The 21,664-nt window shown below is 41.9% G+C and overlaps 2 protein-coding genes across 6 annotated transcripts in view; one reads left to right on the top strand and one right to left on the bottom strand.

Moving 5' to 3' along the window:
- The first annotated feature begins 274 nt into the window (after nucleotides 1–274).
- On the top strand, nucleotides 275–14,656 carry NEMP2 (nuclear envelope integral membrane protein 2). The gene is made up of 9 exons (XM_027737515.2): nucleotides 275–480; nucleotides 2,810–2,925; nucleotides 3,521–3,749; nucleotides 3,924–3,996; nucleotides 4,987–5,080; nucleotides 5,778–5,892; nucleotides 6,532–6,757; nucleotides 8,914–9,090; nucleotides 11,159–14,656. Exons 1-9 carry the CDS (start codon nucleotides 363–365, stop codon nucleotides 11,379–11,381), a joined length of 1,371 nt encoding a protein of 456 aa, XP_027593316.2. The 5' UTR covers nucleotides 275–362; the 3' UTR covers nucleotides 11,382–14,656.
- MFSD6 (major facilitator superfamily domain containing 6) overlaps nucleotides 14,647–21,664 on the bottom strand; it is a 28,385-nt gene continuing 21,367 nt past the window's right edge. For 2 of the 5 annotated variants that reach the window (XM_027737506.2, XM_027737508.2), the window contains exons 6-7: nucleotides 19,292–19,572; nucleotides 14,647–16,879 (exon numbers count right to left, since the gene is read on the bottom strand). In XM_027737506.2, the coding sequence (XP_027593307.1) occupies nucleotides 16,697–16,879; nucleotides 19,292–19,572 (464 nt within the window). In that variant the 3' untranslated portion in view covers nucleotides 14,647–16,696. Of the gene's footprint in view, nucleotides 16,880–17,096; nucleotides 17,149–19,291; nucleotides 19,573–21,664 lie in introns of all 5 variants that reach the window. The other 3 variants (XM_039378833.1, XM_027737512.2, XM_027737513.2) reach the window with 3 other exon arrangements.

The following is a 21,664-nucleotide window of genomic DNA, read 5'->3' on the forward strand; positions in this document are numbered from 1 at the left end:
TGTGGGTCAGCTGGGCTGATGGGACCACAATCCCAGGACACGCTTTCGCTGAGCTGTTGCATTCGATGGTTTTCCCCCTTCTTTCCAAGCGCACCCTCTCAGCCCCACGGAAGCCTTTAAGGCAGAGACCTCCGAGAAGCCGAAGGTGGGGGTCACACCCCAGACGGGCCGCCCCGCCCCGCCCCCCCCACAGGCGTTTGGGACACGTTTGGGACATGTTTGGGACATGTCTGGGACACACCGGGCGGAGCCGCAGCCCCGGGCAGATCGCGGCGCTGCGGGGGGCGCAGCCGGCGGGGCCGCACCGCCCCTTCCCCGCCCTCGCTGGCCGGGAGGGGCGAGGCGGCACCGGTGGCCGCCGCATGGGTCCGGCGCGGCCGCCCCGCTGCCGGGCCCGGCCAGGGCCGGGGCTGCTCCTCCTCCTCCTCCGGCTGGCGCTGCCCGGGGCGGCCGCGGGCAGCGGGGAGGCGCCGCCAGCAGGTACTGCCCGTCCCCTCCCGCCCGCGGGGCTGCGCGGGGCAGAGCGGGTGGTCACAGGCTGGGGGGTTCTCCAGCGCCGTCCCTTTGGTAGCAGGGAGCAGGGGACACGCTCCGCTCCCCGGTTTCCCTCGGCCCCCGCGGGTCCCGCTCCCGCCCAACATGGCGCTGCCCGGCGGTCGGGGGGGCTGCGCCCCGCCGGGAGCTGCGGGGGATCGGGGCGGCCGCGGCCCTGAGGCGCTTTGCCCTGTGCTCCTGTTGTTCCCTCGCAGTTCAGTTTCCACAGGACTGTGCCTTGTGGTCCCCGGTGGGACGGGCGGGCAGGGAGCCGGCCCGGCAGTGCCCGCACGGACAAAGAGCCTCCCGGGGCACAGAGGGCGGGCGCGTCCGTCCCGCCCCAGCGGCGGGGCTGGGAGCTCGCTGTCTGTGCGACTCCGTCTGGCCTTCTCAGGGTCAGGGGCATTTGATGCAGAACTGATCTTTTATTAACATATTTGAGGGCAGTCAGAACCCTGAAGGCTGTTGTGCTCAGTTTTAGTAGCAGTACGGAACTCGAGAACCTGCTTCCTCCGTGCGTTGACGTCCTGAGCCTTGGGCATGCACCGGATTCTGCAGCAGACGCTGATTGCTCATAATTTCAAATTTCTTTTTTTGTAATCTCAGAATTTGAGAGTTACCTCACCTGTATGTCCCCACAGTAGATAAAATTCCCCGCCATCTCAAGAGTCACCTATTCAGAAGCATCTTTCCTTTTGGAACATGATTGTTTCACTCTATGGAGCTGATGTAATGTTTCAAGCAGATTAATTATCTCAAGAAAAATTGCTTAAAACGAAGGGGAGAAAGAAAATACTTGCTAGTCATCATATGGATGACCTTGCTTCTGACGTGGATGGATAGCTTATCCCTAGTGGCAGAAAATCCTAAGACACCCTGCAGGGAAGGCGTGGGCACTCTGGGCTGTGTTTTGTCCTTCTGGGAGGGTATTGCCATTTCCTGTTACTGGATTATCTTGGTTTTAGCCCTGGGTAGTGCCCAGCCTCGCCACCTTGCTGCAGTCGGCAGCACCTCAGTGACAAATGAATCCTTTTGCAACTTCATCTGATGACCTTTGTGGAAGTGCCTGTCTAAAGGTACAGCCAGCCCTTGTCTGAGTGGTTGTGTTCCCTCCCACTGGATTTGCCATGGATGACAATTAATCAGATGGTTAATTTTTCCCCAATAAAAATGCCCAAATTTTCAGGTTAAACCAATTTAGCAGGATCATGTGTGAACACTAATTCTGGAATGCTGTAATAAACTTATGAAAGAACATCCATGGTATTTTTCATTGGCTTAATTAAATTGGTTAAAATATAATTTAGCCTAATTTCAGCTTCCTTATAGAGACACACCAGGTTTTTACCTGCAAACAATATCTCCTTGTCCAGATTGAGACTGTTTGCACATACTCATTTTGCTGCTCTGAGTGTATGACAGTGTGTTAGCAGTTATTACCGAGCTTGGCTTAGACCTACATTTTTTTATTCAGTAAGCCAGATGAGTCCCTCTCGTCAGATCTGTAATTATTTCCTTTATTCTTCTCTTTAATTATGTTCCTGGGACACTGCACTAATGCACTGTGGGGTATACTTTACACACGTATATGGATCGGAATGTATGTTATTCAAAGTTTGCTCTGTAAATTCTTTAGGTCCATTTCTGCTCAAAAGTGCAACCTTAATTCTGAAGATCACAGGGGCTCATTAAAGTTTCAGGAGGGTTAGAACAAATAGCATCCCTAATTCAATGTGAGCTATCAGTGCAGTTCCCTTGTTATATGCCATGGCTGGACTATGTCAGGAAAAAAAAAAAGTTTTAAAAAGAGAAGTTGCGTTATTTAACATTAGGAACATTTCCGAGGGAGAGGAGTATGATTTCTGCGCTCAGCAGCCGTGTCATGTGCTCAGTGACTATTTTAATATGTAAGCCTGTTTACCTGCTCAGACTCCCACAGTTGCACTCACCACTGGTACAAGCAACTCCACTGGAGTTATGCCCACTCGTGCCAGCAGTGAATTTGGCCCAGAGGCCCAGTTCCAGTGCCATCAAAACACTGATATCAAAGCCAAGAGTTTCTGGAATACAATTTTTTGGTGTGTTTTTTTTTTTTTCCTTCAAAGGTATAGCAGTTTATTTTGGAGCCTAAATTACTTGATTAGAATTCTAATTTGAATTTTTATCTAAATCATATTGAACTTGTTTCAGCATATATAACAATGGAATGGACTAAAATGATACATTTGAATTTGATTCATGCTTAAAATTAACGTTTTTGCTCTCTCCTCTCCAGGAAGAAACTGTAGCTTATTGCAGGAAATGGATGTCATCGAGAAACAGGATGAAAACTGTTACTGCTATGTGCAAAACAGAACCATTCACTTACAGTACCTGTGGTCAACTCTTCAGGTAAGAGGCCATGTGGGGATCATTCAGATATGCAGCACATTTCATGTGACTTTTTACCAGCAAAGTGCACGGTCAGTTAGCAAGATCAGAGCAGCATCTCTCTGTAATTAGTAGTTTCAATGGTGTATAGGTCAGACCATGGTAAAAATGCAGGGTTATGATATTATTTATTGCACACCTTTTCCACTGATGGACTTCTGTTAACCTCTGCAACAAATGCTGTTGCTTATCACCAAACACCTTTATGAAATGTGTACATCTGAAGAGAAAGTGCAGTTTTGACACACTCACTGTGTCAGATATTACTGGTTTTGTTAGAAATTTGTGTGTGGGCAAGTGTCATCCAAACTCAGTGAGCTTTTGGATGGATTGAGGCCTCTCCACTGAACTTTGCTGCTGCTGAGTTCTCTAAATCACCTTGTAAGGTGATTAATTGTAAATGGTTAATCTTTGCATAATGTAAATAACCAATATTAAACAACTAAGATTGATCTTCATTACCACATGTATGGTTTATATGCTATACAGCTCAGAAAAACAAAACCTTTTAGTGATTCTGAGCTACTTCTCTGTGTATTCTGTTCTTTGTTTCCAGGTGAAAGTTAACAGCAGAGAAAAGTTCAGGTTTGAGCCTATTTCAGAAAAAAGCAACTGTCGGAATTCAGAAACTGTTTTTGAGTTTGCTGCATGTGCTGTTCAAATCCTCTGGAAGCCAGAGACATGTACAGAAACTTCCCTGAGCATAAAACAGTATGGAGAGGATGTTTGTTTCAAAATACAGCCCTTCAAAACTGTACCGTACACTGTGAGGGTGAAACGAGAAAGTAAGTACCAAAGCTTTCAGTTTAGATTACAGATAGCTTGGTATTGCCAATGCTACTGGATGTGCCACCTCTGCTGTAAGAAGCTTGGGACTTTTCTGTTGATATTTTATTTAATCAGCAATTCGGATTGAACTAGTCTAAAGTCAATTTCTATTTTTTTCCTCCTTTTTTTAGTGCTAGATGGAAAGCTCTTGTTTTTGTTTGTAGCTGGAATTTTTCTGTTCCATTTTGCAAACAGCCTGAGCAGGTGAGTACAAGCTGCTTTTGACCTTCTGTCCCAAAGCCTGTGCATCTTTGGTCTGTTTGCTAAGCTAAAGAGACGGTTCTTTGGGAAGGTGAAATAAGGAACTGAACATATATTTAAAACTTCTTCATGCCGTTTGTGTTTGGACAGATTGTGACACACCTTGGAGTGCTGCACTCCATCAATCACTTAGCTGTGTTAGGGTTTTGGTATCCAAGCTTCCTGCACTGGGTGACACCAAGACAGTGAGCAGCTGTGTGGATTCAGAAGAACCCTCTCTCCCTTTTGTAGACCAGTGAGGTTAGCTGAATGCTAAATAATGCTGCATATTAGCAACGATGCCTTCCTGGGGAGAAATGCTTAAGATGAAGCCATCTGGGGCCTCTTCTGCTTCCACTTTTGTGCCACCCTTTCCCCATCACGTTTTGCAGAGCATGTAAGGGAGGATACTTAATTGTTATAGCAAAACACGTGGCCCATGACTTCAAAGCAAAATGAGTCACAAAATAATTGTCAGGAGGCACCTCTAAAACAAGCAGAGCAGCAATAGGTTTTATAGTGTTAACTGTGAATTAGTAAGTCAGGCTTTATAATAAACAGGCTTAGAAAAACAGCCTGTGGGTTTGTGGAGGGTTTTTTACATTCTAAATTAAAATAAAACCTCTCATGCAGTACAGAACCATATTGGTAGATAGAAGAAAATGAAATAACTAAAGACTAGGAGATCAACGAAATCAGAAATAGTGTGAGCTTTAAAAAAGCCCAGCACAGTTTCCTACCTTATAACAACTCCAGTGACCTTTAGCATCTGTTGGGAATTTTTCCTTCCACAGATTTAATATCTGAACTGGGCCTGTTAACCATATAAGTACAACTCTAACTTTCAGCTGTGTTAAGTTCTTATTGAAGATCACTGCTGTTTTTACAAATGTTGGCATCTTAACCAATTACAAATTACACTTCTCACCATATTCTCTCTTGTTCTCTTTACAGGAGTACCAAATTCTTTTACCTTTCTGGAATAATACTGGGTGTTCTTGCTTTGCTAGTCCTTGTCCTGTTGACACTTAAAAGGTTTATTCCAAGGGTAAATCTACATTTATAAAACAAAATAATAATAGTTATCATAATATAGGAAGTGAGAGTACAAGAGACAGATTCTGACCTTGTTCTGGTTTTGTGGCTGGGTGACTGCGCTGCAATGACTGGAGGATTGCTTGCATCAAGTAAATATAGTTAGGTCAGAATCAAGTTCTAGTTAGCTTCCTCCTGGGTTTAAACTGAACAGAAGATTGTTGATGTGCAAGATGTTGATTCTGAAACATAAATTATTTTTACTGGACTGGAGCTAAGCTTACTTTTGAATCTATGAATTAATCTAAATAAAAATACAGTTTTAGTGGCAACGGGGACAGATTCTCTTCCATTCACCAAAGGCAATTCATTGCAAGGCAGATGTGAATTTATCCTTTACTTTTACAAAGCCTGTGCATTCCCTTAATATTACTGAGATCTATTAATTGGTAATACACAGGAACAGGCTTATACTGTGACACTGGGACATGATACACAAATAGTTGCTCCACTTAGCATTGATATTGTTTTAGCGTGCAGGGGGCTGTGCAAGGGAAGTCTTAGTGTGAATCATAAGCCCTGTAGGTCTAAAGAATACCACATCTGCTCTTGCTTCTGAGTTCCTTTGCAAATAATAATCCTGATTCTGACTTGAAATTTTTTGATTTTTTTAAAGGTTTTTTTTACGTTTTTTTTTTGTTTATTTTCAGTACAGTACCTTCTGGATCTTAATGAGTGGCTGCTGGATGGCCTCTCTCTATTTTATTTACTGCTTCAAAGAGAATATGCAGTGGTTGTGGTCTGAACACAGAAACTACCTGTTGGGTAAGAAAATTATCAAAAAATGTGTTGCAGATTTTGGTTTAATTTAGTGGTCGGATGAATACCTACCCATAAAAAAAGAAAAGTGACTCACTCATGGAGTACATTTTTCTCCTAAGCTACAGATGTTGAGATATTCCAAAGGTTCCTAATCCACTCAAATGAGCACTTACATTGTATCATTAAATAAAGAGTTTGATGTAGTGGACTAGAAGTTTTAAGAGCAGATTTTGCCCATATTACTTGTTCATTGATTTGCCATTACATACTTCTCCTGTAAGAGCAAAAGGGCAGCTCCTCTGCTTTGTACTTCCCTACATGTGGAAACTGGATGCATAAATTGCCAACTGGAGGTGGCTGCAGGGGCTGACAAACCTATTGATCCTGCATCTGCCTCGACCTTGTCACATGAGGAGAATTAGTGTGCAGGTCACAGCATTAGCTAAAGGCTGTTCATAGATCACCTTGTGACCTCTGCACACCTTGGAAATACAAAGCACATAAAACAATGCAGGTATCTATAAGACGACCCAAGATTCAAGCTGTACTTCACAGCAGTTGCAAGCTTTGTGAAGCAAACTGATGAACTTTATGGGGTAGTTTGCATCTTATTCTCCACGTCCTACTTTTCTGTTCCTGCAGGGTATTTTCTGGCTGTTGGGATCTCCAGCTTTGCCATTTGCCATCAGCACGGGCCACTCACCACTGAACTCAGCATAACCTTGTTCACGTGGACGCTGCAATTAACAGCTTTTGTCTTGATTTACTGGGGTGTCACCATACCTCAAGTTGCATATGCAGTGATAGCAGTCAGCCTCTGCTCCAAAGGCCTGTGTTATCCCCTTGGTGCTGCTTGTCATATAGCCAGGTTTGTATCTATTTGTGAATGTCCAGGTCCCGGGATCACCAGGAAATATTGGAGGCTGATAATGAAAAAAACCTCTACACTTCAGTAATGATTTAGGAGTCCCTAGTACTTGTTCATATTTTTGCCAAATGTAAAACTGCAATAGAAAAGGTTTAAGGCCCTGAGAGACAGGAATTACTTTCTATTTGTCAGTTCTAAGCATGAGTTTTGTTTTATGGATGATGGAGAAACGTGACTGTGCTCTTAAGGACAAATGTAGCACCTTTTAGTCTGCAGCATATGGTAATCAGAACATTTCTGTCTGGTTGATTAGACTGCAGCAGTAGTGCCTTGGCTTCACATGTAGTGAGAGAACCTGCAGGTAACTTGTATGGAATCTTATGGAATAAAACAGTACCATCACCGAGGAAGCAGCTGTTCAAAAGTAACTTGTAGCAGAGTTCAGAGACTAAAACCACATGTCCACAAAAAGAATGTTTTCCATTTAGTTTTCCAAGGTTATTACCTGAGATGTACCTAACTCTCTGTTTCGTGGCAGCAATGTATTAGAACTATGGAGATATTCCCCTCTATTCCTAGGCCCCATTTACATTGTGCCATTTGGAATGGAAACTGCTCAGTTCTCTTAGAGAACCTTAGTTCTCTAAGTATTTTCATCAGCAATACGGGAACAACATGTTTGCTCAGCCTTGGACTTGAAGCACATTTTATCACAAATGTAACACTCAGATGAAGATTATAAAAAGCCCTACCAGTTTACATCTGTTTTTTATTTTCAGTGATGGCATCCAGGTCCTTAGTGCAGACTGTTCTGTAGCTGTGCACTCTGCTGAACCAGAGAATTGCAAAGAGGCAAAGGCTAGAACTGCCATAAACAAAATAATAAACCCCAAATTATTTGGGTTTTAGTTTTTTTACACATTTTTTCCCTTTGAGGAACATACTGCTTTGCTCCTGTGTTCTTTCTACATGTTGAATTGTGAACTGAGTTGAAACTTTTTTATTTTAGGTAGAATTTATCATTTGTAGACCAGTTTTTGCCTGCAGCTGAGAAGCTCCAGCTGTTTCAAAAACAACATCAATAGTTACCTGACGTAAGCAGGTTCAGCACACCCTGAAAGCAGTGTGGTGTGGCCACAAGTTCACAGAACATACCTGTTTTACCCTGAAACGCTGGAGTTTGTTTGTCATGTGGTTCTCTTTTTTGGCTTTCATGAACTGATGCTTCTATAAAGAAATACAGCTCTACAGAAATCTCTTAGGAGAATGATTTTCTGTTTAAAAACACTAGGCCATAGCACTGAACTGTGAGGCCACGATGCCAGATACACAGTTCAGAGCTGGAAATATATCAAAGTAACTCAGAATCTTGCTTTATTTGAGCCAGCAAGACCCTTACTATTTGACCTGAACAATGGCTAGTTCTCTCTTGCTTTAGAGGGAAATAAGGAGGAAAGTTGAATGCTGCTGTTGGAGCAGGTGTTTTTATGCAGAGCTGAAAGTTTTATGGGCATCCAGCCCTTGCTTATCTTAACTCATCACAACATTTAAATTGAAAGCAGTCAACAGAAGGGAATGGAACATGGCACACTTTCTAATTTATATCTAATTATATTATACATCGCTACGCAGCAGCTAAAAAAACATCAGATTGTAAACATTTTGGCCTCAGACTACTCAGTTTTGTAATTTAAAGCAAGATTTAAGGGAAGCAATCTAGTAAACAACATGAACAACTCACAACAGGCTTAGAGCATCGCTTATCTTTAAAGGAACATATGCAGACTGGGTTTTGATTCAGCCCCTGTCTCTGCACAGACACATTTTGCATTTTGCACCTAAAAATGGCTGAGCAAGCAGCCATCTATTTAATTCTATGAGATTTTAGTCCACGCATACACAGTAAGGACCTGATCCAAAGCTCATTTGAAGCTCATTAAATGTAATTATGTGAAATATTATAGCTTCAGTTAAGACCTAGGGTAAAGAGGTAGCACACATTACATTCCTCGTACTCGAATGCAAAAATGTAGCTTGTCCTTTTAAAAGGATAGAATTATTAATGCATGTTAACAGCAGGTAATGGAGAAAAAGGGCAGATAATAATTATGTGCCAGAAGACTTTAGAAATACCAGTTGTTTTCATTTCTTTCTAGAAAAATGAAGACTCACTTTAAATCAAAAAAGTTAGTGTTTAGATACCTGACTGAAGAGGAGTATCGAGAACAAGGTGAAAGTGAAACTATCAGAGCTCTGGAGGAGCTGCGCTCGTTCTGCAGGAACCCAGATTTCCCATCATGGATAGCTGTATCCAAACTGCGGTCCCCACACAGGTAAGAAAACCTGGCTCCTCTAAAACAGGAAACTCATGGCACAGCAGACCTAAATGCCACTTCAGGCACTGTTCCAGGTGAGTTTATCTTGCATATCCTGCTCAAGACCACAGCCACACCTCCCAAGGGTACTATTTGCTGGTGGTATTAAATCCCTGTTTGTTCCTCCCTGACCATAAATTACTCTTGAGAGTTTGCAGACATTCACAGCTAAATGACAGTCATAAAACTTCCAGCCTTCCTGGAGTGCCTCTGTAAGCTCCTACAGTTTGGCTGTAGGAGCTGGTGGCTGGCTCTCTGACCAGGGAAAATGGCCTTCCTTCAGGTTCTAGAGCAGCGCACTTTTTTGTGGTGTAAAATTTGGGCAGGCTGAAGATACATAAATATTACCTATGTTAAGCTCTCCAACTGCAAACCTGGACAGTCAGGGAATCCTATTACTTGCAGTATCACTAAGAATACAGAGAAAGAAATCAATGCCTGCACCTAGCAAGTGTAACAGGTGGAAGAGCTATGCCATGTATAGCTTAAGAGACAGACTTAAGACAAATATAGGTCAGGAAGGGTCAGACAAATGAAGCCAGAAAAGCTTGCAGAATATAAAATTAATCATCATAACAGTGTTTTCCCATCAAACCCAAAACTTAAGATGTCAGAAACAGAATTTCACATATTAGCCAGCCACAAAGACTTAGTTCTTGCCACAGAACCAAGTGTCACAATTTTAAAGGAGCTCCAGCCAGCTTGGATTTTCATCAGTGACCAGGTAAAACCAGTTTCAGAACCTTAATCTTCCTTGCATGGGCATGCAGACAGCCTTTCTGCCAGATCTTATAGATTTACAGTTAAACAGTCTTACTTCCTAAGCTGCTTGCATTCTCTAGCATGATAGAAATAAAAAAGTGAAAGCTTACTGCAGTATTGTACAACCAAATACTGCCAAATGCGCAAAACAAACAATGGAGACGTGCATTTTCTAGACATCACTTTGTTAATACAATTCTTATAAACTGTTAACTAGCTAAGAATACAAAAATAAAAAGGAGAACCAAAAGATTTGAAGCTGAGTCCCCCGTCACGCTCCCATTAAGCATCAGACAGCAGTTCATCACAAGGCAAACCTGTAAACCAGCCAGCCCAAAGCTGTTCCCCATTTAGACTAACAGAGAGGTTCCAAGAACAGCGAGGTGACAGCATTCATCTCACAGAAACGTTAAGTCTAAAATGTAAATTATTGATCAGTTTACCAGAACTCCAGAATGTAGCTGCATATCCTCTTTCATACATTCCTCTGATGCTGTCGACACTTACCCAGGTGTCAGAACTGCCGTCTGTTCCCACACGCTTGCCAGAAACCTCCAGTTCCATTCTCTCTCTTCAGTGGAGTTGTCCACTGAAAGTAGGATTTGTGGCAAATGAAATGTAGGGACAGTGCTGATTTTAAGCTTTCTTCTGCCAGACCTCCGCTTTGGCATTTACTTGGAGCAGCTGCAGAATTCCCAGCTTGTAGCTCCAGGAATTCCTTTGGCAAGACTGGAGCTCAGCTTGCCCACAGTGTGCATGCAGCACCAGAAGCAAGGTGATTGCACAGCAATACAGGAATGCAGAGTTCTCACCATATTTCCTTTCATTAGCAAAACCAACTTACTCGAATTCTTACAGCCTTTGTCTCAAATATGCTAAAGCTTTAATTTATTTTTAGAAGCTAAAGTACCACCTATCCAACTGTACAAATGCTTACTCTGCATTACCCCATTAGCACTGACAAGATGAGAAAATGGAAGTTAGGTCTTCTTTCTTAGTCACAAGACCTTGTAGGATGGCCTCCAGAAGAGCAAAAGTTACTTCTATAGAAAAGACTGAAAAGATGAGGCAGGAAAATCAATCTGAAGGGTCGTTGCCATCCATTGTTGCAACTTCCCCTCACCTGCACTGCCTGTAAGCATGTCCTTAAAACATTTCTGCTTAAACAGCAGTATCCCCAGCATTTACAGTTGTGGTTTGTTTTTTGTTTTTTTTTTTTTTTTAATTTCTCAGCTGATCACTTCTCCCTTTAAAAATTTGGCAGGTTTGCAGATTTTGTTCTGGGATTTCCCCACATCTCACCTGCAGAAGCAAAGGCACATGATGAGGAATACGGCATTGGGAGCTCCTTCCTGGAGGAGCAGCTCTTTGAGACAAGGGCACAGCCTGAGCAGGATGATCCAGCCAATTCCATCCATGAAGATGAGGAGAATGAAGATGAAAGGCATAAACAAATTTCATTTCCATATGCTGCTGAGTTGCTCTGAGCTTTGGGAAATAACGAAAAAAAAAAAAAGAGAGGGAAAACACGTTTGTCCTAGAAAGGAAGGATACAGACTGAGAACTCCCACTTGGCCATTTCTTGTGGTTGCTGGTGGACAAACAAGGATTTTTTAAAAAAATATTTCTCGTATCACTGATGTTACCTGGTTAGAGCAACAGAGAAACCATCGGGGCTGTTCAAGTGAAGAGGAATCTCATACTACTGGTATTTTAACTGGGGAAGCAAACATGGCAGGCAGCAGCCTGTCCCACCAGGATGCCTTGTTTTACCAAGGATACTACCTCTAGGAAACGGGGAACCTGTTTTGTCTCTTTCCATCCTCAAGCCCTCTGTGCTGAGCACTAGAGGGAGAAGAACCAGTTTTTAATACTCTGCTTTTATTAAGTACACTATGTGTCAACACTTTTATTAATGCCATTAGAGTGCCGATAAACTGTGTTTATTGTGAGACTTTTCATAGAGTTAATGCAGTTGAACGAGGTTGGTTTGCTCTTCTGGCTGGGCTTGCTGTCTGTTACCTTCACTCTGCCTCTCCATTTTTAAGCTCCCCTTACTCAAAACCCTGCCTGACTTCTCACTCTCTGCCTGTATTGCTCCGTTCTTGTTCTCTGCTCTAGTTAATACTGCATTTTGTTCTTTCCATGTCTTTGTTTATTTACATACTATTCTTCCCTCTTCTATGGATACTTCTGCTAAACCTCTCTCTTCAACCCTCTGCTTCTCCATCTCTAACAGTGCAGATGATTTAGGAGAGGATTTTCATCCCCAAAGGTATTTTTACTACTGCCTTCAGTTTCAGTGCCACCTTACCTCAGGCAGGTGCTCTGCCCATTCCAGGCCTCTCAACAGCCCAGGAAAGGCCACACAGGCTGAGACTGTTTCAGCTGCTTGGAGAAACTGCTGTCAGCAGGGCCAGAGTGCTGCTGTGACCATGTAATTAGGAATGAAGATAAACCACATAGAGCTCCACTGCCCTCAGAGTACTCAGTAGTTTGCTCATTCAGTAAGAAACAGAAAGTCATTCCTGGCACAACAAGGGATGATACCTGGCTCCTACCTCCCCTTCTTCAGCCCTCTGTGGGACTTCTCACAGGTGGTGTGTGGGCAGGAGAAGACAGAACAGGGGGAGAAGTTTAGGCAGTCAAATATCTTTCAGCTTATGGATTACAGAGTCCTAGGCTGAGGAGTAGAGCATCTGCCCTTAGTTCATCCACCTGCAGAGGTAATTTCCTTCTTTTGTTCTTTAGACTATCCCTGTATTCTTACGTTCTCACCTTGCTGTTTTCCTTTACTGTCTTCCAAACCGCAGAAAACAAAAGACCATCAATTCTGTCACTGTCTGACCTTACAAACCCACCAGGAATTGCCAGCAGTAGGAAGCAGTGCTCCAGAAGGGTATGTCAGACTGGGATGTATATGCTTTAGAAGAGATACCTGTTCTTTGTAACGTGCCTCATGGTGCAGTGTGACTTCAGCAGTGCATGTGCTGTCCTGGCTTCTCGTTGTCCATCGCTGCACAAGGAAGACAATCTCTTACCTCTAACAGTGCTAAGAAGTGGCAGCCATACCATATTCCAAGAGCTCCTTTGTATAACACAGGACTCAGAGTTGGTGCTCAAAAGCCTTACTTCCATGGTTCTTCCTCCTTTATATTGCTTCACCTTGCTTCATTTTACAAGGAACAAACAGTCCACTTGACAGTAAAGAGACACCTCACATGCTTTAGTGCCATAAGTGGGTAAGGACCTATGCAGAATCTATAGCATGTTTAGCAGACAGAAGCCCAGTCAAGCAGGTGATCCAAAATATACTCACTGTTAAGTCCATAACATTCAAAAACAGAGTAGGAGTTCTGTTCAGGAAGGCCACTAGCAGCAAGACTCACCCCTAAAGAGAGGCTGCTGCTACCAAATCCACAGCTAAATTGCCATCCACACTCGGGAAGTCAGGCTTGGATGGAGGCTCTGGCACTAGCAACAAGCTGTTGCAAAAATGGAGGAAAGCCTCATTATCTTTGATGGCATAGTAGACTAAATTAGATGTATTTTACCTTTGTCTGTGTCACCATTGTGAAAATGGAGTACTTAAAATTATTAGAGATTATCCAAAGGATACTTGAAGAGATGTCACTGTTAAATGTTTTTTTGCAGGTTTTTAAGTACACAGGTGTTTTTTTCAGTGCACTTCATAGTTAGCCAAGAACTCCCATCCATGCAATTTGAGGTCAAGGGGGAGAATCAGATTTGTCCAAGCTTAAACACACAGTTTTTCTGGATGTCTTCTCTTTACTGAGGTGGTAATGATTTTCCTTCCATAATATGGGGGTACATAAGTACATATTTGTATAAGTACATAATATGTATTTATATACAATAGCCCAGATTATGCATCAAGGTAGTATTTTACCTAAGCAATATATTAAATGGAACAGCTCCCCCCAGTTCAGGCAATTACATGTTTTCAGACACTGTCCCTTTTTCTAAATTATTTAGAGCAATACCAGGTACACCTACTTCAACAAGGAAAAATTAAAAAGAAATTAAAATCAACTCATGTTTTGTGTAGTTGTGAGATCCATCATTTGGCAGGGATGGGTGAATACTATCCAAAGTAGAGCAGGAAACTACTAAACGCATGCACTACTGAAATGCAGCAACATGGGAAAGATGATGGCTACTTTAGTGGATATCTAATACTAACCTTAAAAATCCTCACAAGCCTGTTCCAACACTGGAAGCATTTCATAAACAAAACCCACCCAAACCAGCTGCTGTCACTGAAGCCCTTTGCTGACAGTGAGTTCACTTGCACAGTGCTCCTGTGATCTGTGGAGATGACACAGGCTTACTGAAACACAGTTGTTAAGTACTGTCCACTGTTCAGCCAGAAAATCTGGGAAGAGAATCTAGATGTTAATCCACTGCCCTGTTAAAAAAGCCTTTCTTCCTTAACAAAGGATGCTACATTTATCTTCTGTTTCACAGTGTTTACAATGATGCCCTGCACACTTCCATAACAGCCACTTTGTGATGCACATGAGTGTGCATCCCTCACATTCCTGCAACCCATAGAAGGGAATTAGTGCCTACAGTCAGATTTTATTATGAAACACTGCTTTAACACAGGAGTTCCCAGGCTCTTGGTTCAGTATCCTCCACTGACATTATCATTGAATTGTTTTCAGTTCAGGTGGTTATGTTCACTGCTGACGCTGTAATACGAGCAAATGAAATAAAAGTTCAGGTTGATACTGTTAAATATGTTATGGATATTTTATATTTCTTACCACAGTTTTTAGAGTTCCACAAATATCAAAATCCAGATGTACATGTCCATTTTGCAACATAGAATGACTATACAATTCCAAAAAGAGCAGGCATTTCAAATACACAATTCTGAAGTGTAAACACAGTGTACAAGCTCTTCACTTCACAATCCAGGTGCTATGCAGTAGCAGCTGAGGTAACACCGTACAGCATGAACTCAACAAATGGTTGGTTAGCCTCAAGATGATTTTTAGCATCCTTCTCTCCTGTCACCTGTTCAGTCTTTAGTTCTCCCCCAACTTATACAAACATAAAATAAATACATTTCTTATTTTAAAGGACACTTAGACAAGTCATGAGGATTTACGTGAGTACAGTACATTTAGGTTCAAGTGCAAAAAAAGTAACTAGTGGCTAGTCATTGATGTTTCTTTTTATTGTCTGTGGTGTTGGTCCCAGGCACTGCCAGAACGTGGGTTGTTCTAAAAGCACAGCTAAAGCACAGCTACGGGACACCCCTTCAGTCAAGCTCACCAGATGTCAGAGTGGGTGAACCTGTGCACCCCCTTTCCTGTTCAGCTGCTGCCATCTTCCTCTCCCTACCCCTGGTCTGCTGGCCTTGCCTCTGGCTCCCTGCACACTCCCACAGCACACACCTTCCTCACGGAAGGCCTGACACCTCACGCACATGTGACTTCAAGGAGGGCAGCTGAGCAGGGCTCCCTCGGTCCTTTGGGAGCTGAGTGCTCAGAATCCCCCAGGAACAAGCTGTTAATCTAAGAAAATGGGCCAAAACACTATCCTGACTAAACCCCTCCTGACTCCTCCCTGAGCCCGAGGATCTCCCTCCAGCAGCAATGTTCACCATGCACCAGCACGCAAGCTGGCTGCAGTTAGTATTGAGAAGCATAACAAAACATAATCCAAAGTCCTCCAGTGTTGTGACATTGGGCAAAGTAACTTCCTAAACATACTGCAATTGAGTTACATTTGCTTCCTCCTGAGACTCACTCTACTTGATTTCTGCATCAACTACTTTGCCCCTATAATTCTAAACATTAAGATTTTAAGGTGATTCCTCCCTACCGCCCCCCACCTTCCCTAGGCACTTAAAGCTTACTGTTTTCTTAATAAATAACAATAGTAACTACACTGCATTAAATAAACCCTTGTATAGATGATGAAATAAAAACCCAAGAAGACTGCATGTCCATCAAAACCCCTGATCAATCTCAGGCTGTGCAATCTTGATCAAAGATTCTTGTCTCAATACAACATCAAACCTAAAATTGCCCAAACACACACAACCTATGCCCAACTGCACGGCTGCAAGTGCTGAGAGTAACTTCAGAAGCCTTCCTCCAGCTTTTGTGTTTCACTAAAATGCCAGTTCAAAACCTTTGCTTTGCAGAACTAAACCTTTATCTCAAACAAGAGAAATTCGGCTTCAAAAACATATTCTTTGAATATGTGTGCGGTTTACTTAATCCGTCACCATAACATTAAGATACGCTTCCTAAACCTACTCTGTTTCTGAGAAATCTTTACAAAAACAGTTTTGTGACACTTCTATAATTATTGGATCTGGTATTTTCTAATAGACTATTCAGGGAAACTCAGTTTCTCTCTTAAAAAGTCTCTTCATTTTTATTTGGGAATAAGTTCAAAGAAGAAAATTACCCAATCAAGTCAGACACTCTGTGCCTCAGAAAGTGAGGAGTGAACTCCTTTTTTTTCTACAGATTGCAAAGAAATCTCATAGCACTTGACTCAGCTTTAGCAAAGCAGCCAAGAATTCTTCCTACCATTCTATCTGGCCAACATCACTTCCCTCAAGAATTCTGAACTTTTGGCTTCCCTGCTCATGTTGCTCTGTGTAGTCATATGAATATTCTTTATATAGTTAAAAGCTTGCACTGCATCACATTATGATTGTTAAGATGAAGGAAGTCCTACTTTTGAGCTCCTACTCCAGCGTTTCCCAGGTGAGAAGCAGAATTCCATGCACTGGATTTGATAAGATGAGTGCATCTCAGGGCCCTGCAGCAGCAGGCTGAGCATCATGATCCGACACAACACGGCTGCCATCTACTTGGGAATCTGATGTTGCTGTAGGTGTTGGTGCTGAACAATTTCCAGACTGCCCAGAATCTGTCGGATTTTGGGGTTGTCTTGCTGAGCTGGCTGATGAAGCACTGCAATTCTCATTGATTTTCTAAAGAGAGGGGAAAGGATTGCATGGAAAAAGTCAACATAAGCACCCAGGACACTGTCCCCACTGGCACACCCCCCCGATGCATTCAGGCACTGCTGGAAATTCACAAAGCACTTACTTGAACGCCCGCAACATAACAAATCAAACTTAAAGCAGCAAAGCAAGAACAGTATATTTAAATCCAGATGACAGTAATAGCAAGCAGACAGTAGCTTACCTTCCATCTCTTTTCCTAACTGCACTTTCCCAAGAAGCATGCAAAAAACAAACTTGTTGTGTTTCAAGGGGAAAAAAAACAATAAACTGGACTTCAAAGTGTTTAGACAAGATCATTCTTTTGACCAAGCAAGTCTATAACTTTTTTTCATGCTCCTTAAATATAGCTTTTCTCAATAGGTCCCTCCCCGCCCAAGATAGTGCTCAGACTGTCTCACTTGGCAGAACATTTGCAGTACTGATGTACAATTCCATCCCATCTCTTCAAACAGGCCTTACCAGGGAACATGTGCACATCTGAACACTGGTTACATTCCCCAGGACTGAAACAGCCAATGCTTGTGCTAATACATTTCATTAGAAGGTGATACACTACCTATGATTATTTGTTTTGCACTGAAGCACAGAAATTATGGCCAGCATGTCCCTTTGTTTGAAGGAGTCTAAGCAAGCGGAAGCAAAATCAATCCAAAATTTTAATGGAATAAGAAGGAATAATTTTCATCACTAATTCTCTGTGCACTGACCCTCCTTCCAAATGATTCATTTTCATTTTAAGGAAGCTATTTAACAAATTTAATAAGAAAGCTGGGCAGCCTTTTTTCCTAGTTTCAGTATTTTAATATCATCAGCCTAAAATAAATGACTGAGTACAAAACCTGAAATATACTGGAGCAAGTCTGCAATCTTGGGGCACCTGAAACAGGGATAAGAGATTTTGGAGAATAGAGGTGATGAAGTAAATGATACAATGTGGTGCATTAAATTTTGGCACATGAAGTGCTTTTATATCAGCACTGTATTTTTACAAGAAGAAAAGAATAATGAAGAGATCATGTGCCATAGAGAACAGGCACTAAAGCCCTTCTGGCCTCTTCACAGTTCTCAGGGAAGGGGCTGGGTGCTGTTCAGTAGTGTTGGATAAGTCACTCTCAGACACCACATACCTGCAAAACAGTATTTTCCTGCAGTGTAAATTGCCTACGTTCTATGTGACTTCTCTGGTTCATCAGGGGGCAGCTTACACTAACCAAGACCCTGAGGACATTTACAGTGCGAAACAGAGCAATTAAACTGGGCAAATTACTTTGATGCACTTGTGATATCATGAGACCTTTTGATATCTTCAGTATCACTACTAAAAAACTCACATTCTTTGACTCTGGGAAGGTCAAAACCAACCAAAAAACCCAGCCAACCTAAAGCAGACAAGGCTGTAACATATTTTCAAGAATAAAGTCAAGTAAGGAAGGCAGGAGATCGCTGACCAGGTGAAATTCCTACACGCTCTGCTCTGCTGATTCACACTCTTATCCCAAATTACCCATTTCTAAAGACAGCAATTATGGAAGAAGCATTTCTGTGTTTACGCCTACCGGGTGCATGAGAAAGAACCTCACCCACTCCTTCCAGACAAGTAAACACAGTGGTTTTGACAGTGACCATGCTGTTCTAGAACTTCCATGGACAGTGCTTCCCTACTTTGCTTCAGCTCCAGTCTGAAAGGCAGGGCCAGAGCATTACAAGTTCAAGATCCAAGCATATCCAGCCACCGATGAAGCTATTACAGCATTTCCTGGGCGAGACTGGACAGAAGGGGAATGGTGTAAAGTAAGCACCAGCCATCAGACATGTTAAGTCTTATCTGAGATGGCTCTTACGTGGCGGTACTCTAGATAAAAAAGAGATGAACTTTATTTGAAAAGAAGGCTCTGTATCCCATCAGGAGTTGTCTGAAACACCTATTTCTGCAACCATGCAGATGTTTGACAGCATCACCCAAGGAAGCAAAACTAAATAAAAATCATTTTACAGTCTGTTAATCAGCTGTGCATCTTCATGTTCAATTATCACATTGTAAATTTTGCAAAATGCATAACTCACACATTCCAACTAATATGAAAAGAAATGTAAATTTTAAGGGAATTCAAGTATATCTGAGTCCATAAAACAAAGCCTCTTTCTATGTCTCTTCCTCTCCTCCCATCTTCAGAAAGATAAAACTTGCAAGAAATAGTTATTCCTGCTGTATTATACATAGAAAACAACTCTACTTCATGCAGTATCTTAACTACTGTGCCACAAGTCCAGCTTTATTACAAGCTGACAGAAAATACCTTCCAGGTAATAACAGATTTACATAGCTATACAGTGTTCAAGCATCTAAAAAGTGCTTCCTGCACATTAAAAGATTACCTGCAAAGGCTGATTCTCAGGAGCTGGATTGGTTTTGGATAGTTTAACCATCTCTTTTATCTGGTAGACAGCATAAGCTAAGGTGACCCATGGAGAAGAGCTGATGCCCCAGGCAGGCTTGTTCACATCCTCCTGCTCTTCTTGGTGTTTAGTTTTCTTTAGAGGAAGTCTGGACTCAGTCCGAGGCATGATATCTTCCGACTGCTGTTGTACAAGGTCAATAGTTGCTATGGGAACAGGACTGGAAGGCACTGGGATCCTTTCTGCCAGCATTGTCTTTTCTGAAGTTTAAAACAAAATAATCACTGGCAAGGCCAACAAGCTAAAAAAAAAAAACCCTGATGCAGACAATGAACACAAAGTGTTTCTTGCTTTCACACTATGGTCATCACCACCCTGAAAGCAGCCAGGAGCCACACACCACAGTCTAGTCAGGGACATGCAACGTGGCTGTTGCCTCACAGGCTCAGGGGCTGTGCCACTGAGGGATGTCAGATGTCTGCCCACACTGGAGGGCTGAGGAGTGTGGAACAGTCCTTTTGTTCTCAGCTAGCCACTAGAAATTCCTGTTTTCACATTACCTGGAAGAAGTAATTTTCATGTTACATGCAAATTGAAAATAAGTCTTCTAGACTTGTAGCAAACGTCTTTCTCTGCATAAAGCCTGCATCTTACAACTTACCTATACCCATAATTAAACACTGGCTTCAAAACAGGAAGCCAGTGAAGAGACACGGCCAACATCATCATCACTGATCTTAAAACTTCTAAACATACTGATCTGAATGAAAAAACTCTTCTGCATCTTCACCACCTTTTTTTGTTAAGGAAATAACATCCCTTCATAGTTACTATGGAGTTACACAGTTCATGAGAAAAGAACAAGGATAGTGACACAATGAAGGAGACGAAGTATCTGTCAAAGAGTTTCAGGTAAAGGAAGAAATCCTCCAAAGAGACCTTTACATCTGAGGTCTTCCAATAAACTGTAATAGTTTTCATAACTGTCTTGAAATGTCATTCACAAAACGACTGTCATGACCCCATACAATGTGCTTTAAAGCTTCAGAGAGCCGGAGTATTTCTATACAAAAAGTAATTAAGAAGATTGTTAGAAACTGAGGGATGTTTTCAGTAATAGCTATGCTCTCTGTAAACAACACATTATGTAAAGTTTGAAAAAAATATTTTTCCAAATAAAAATATTTTACCAATTAAAAGTACTTTTTTTTTTTTTCAAAATTATAAAATCGTATTTGGTTTACAAATGCCTAGATAGTACTGGATATTTTAAGCAAGAGCTGGGTGTTCCCTAGGAGTAAAGAAATGAAGAGACTAATCCTGCACACACTTGACCACATGCTTCATTTTACTCATCCAACTGGTCTGCGTGAAAGCAGCCTAATTACTGTCACGCTTAAAATTAACACACACACTGTTCAGATGGGTAGCGAGAATTTAATGAAACCCAAAGACAGAAACAAACAGAATAAGGCCACTATGAACACCCTGGTCTTTTGTAGGTTCACGTGTAATTAAGTAAATGCTGATGGGAAACTGAAGCAGCAAATACCCCTTTCGCTTTCCATTTTTTTGCCCTTATTATTTGAGCAGAGGTGAAGAAATACTAGCAAAATAAATATTTGAACACTTCAGTACAGGGAACTTGATAACTAGTCAAGGGGAATTAATTTAATATTTCAGCTAAAAAAAAACTTCCTTGTCATACTCAAAGCTCATACTGGAAAGTAATATCTGGGTAAAAACAGATCAAAAATTCATGACCTTTCAGAACTTGCCAGAGTTTTGTTGTCTTTGTAAGAATCTTATTTATGCTAGTTCCTTAAGTTTGCACCAAGTATTTTATTTCTGGTTAGCCTTTATACTAATAAAGGTAGAGATTAAAAAGTTCAAGTTCCACCAGAGGGGGGATATCTCAGGTTTAAGAAACCCATAGAAGTTTGTGTCCTGTGAAAGTCATCTCTACAATTTCTGGCTGGTGGCTTCAACTGGTAGAACATGAGAGCACAGAGTGGGATCGAGGTGACCTTAAAGAACGGATGCAACTGTAATGACTCAGTACAGCTGTAAAGACCAACCTAAGGGATTCCCAGAACTGAGAGGATGTACAGGCAGAAAAATACATCATGTTTTCCTTCTATCAACATTCAAGAACGCTGTGCTGCCCTTCTTACAGCAGCAGCACATCAGTTTCTTCATTGTTCAGGAAAAAACTCCCCACTTGAAAACAAACTCTTTTGTTAAAATCTGAGTCAAGACACCAAACATACAAAATGAAAGCTGCAGAAGCAGCTTCAGAGAGATCTTTTTCCACTAGCTCTAGTTTTGTAGCGTCTCAGTGACATGAACATT

The sequence above is a fragment of the Pipra filicauda genome, unplaced genomic scaffold (assembly GCF_003945595.2).
Source record: "Pipra filicauda isolate LSUMZ 115617 unplaced genomic scaffold, ASM394559v2 scaffold149_size4050908_pilon, whole genome shotgun sequence".
NCBI classification, from domain to species: Eukaryota; Metazoa; Chordata; class Aves; order Passeriformes; family Pipridae; genus Pipra; species Pipra filicauda.

Coding starts and splice junctions, on each gene's coding strand:
- NEMP2 (XM_027737515.2), top strand. CDS start 363: ATGGGTCCGGCGCGGCCGCCCCGCTGCCGGGCCCGGCCAGGGCCGGGG. Junction 3,997..4,986: donor TTTGCAAACAGCCTGAGCAG/GTGAGTACAAGC, acceptor TTCTCTTTACAG/GAGTACCAAATTCTTTTACC. Junction 9,091..11,158: donor AAACTGCGGTCCCCACACAG/GTAAGAAAACCT, acceptor AAAATTTGGCAG/GTTTGCAGATTTTGTTCTGG.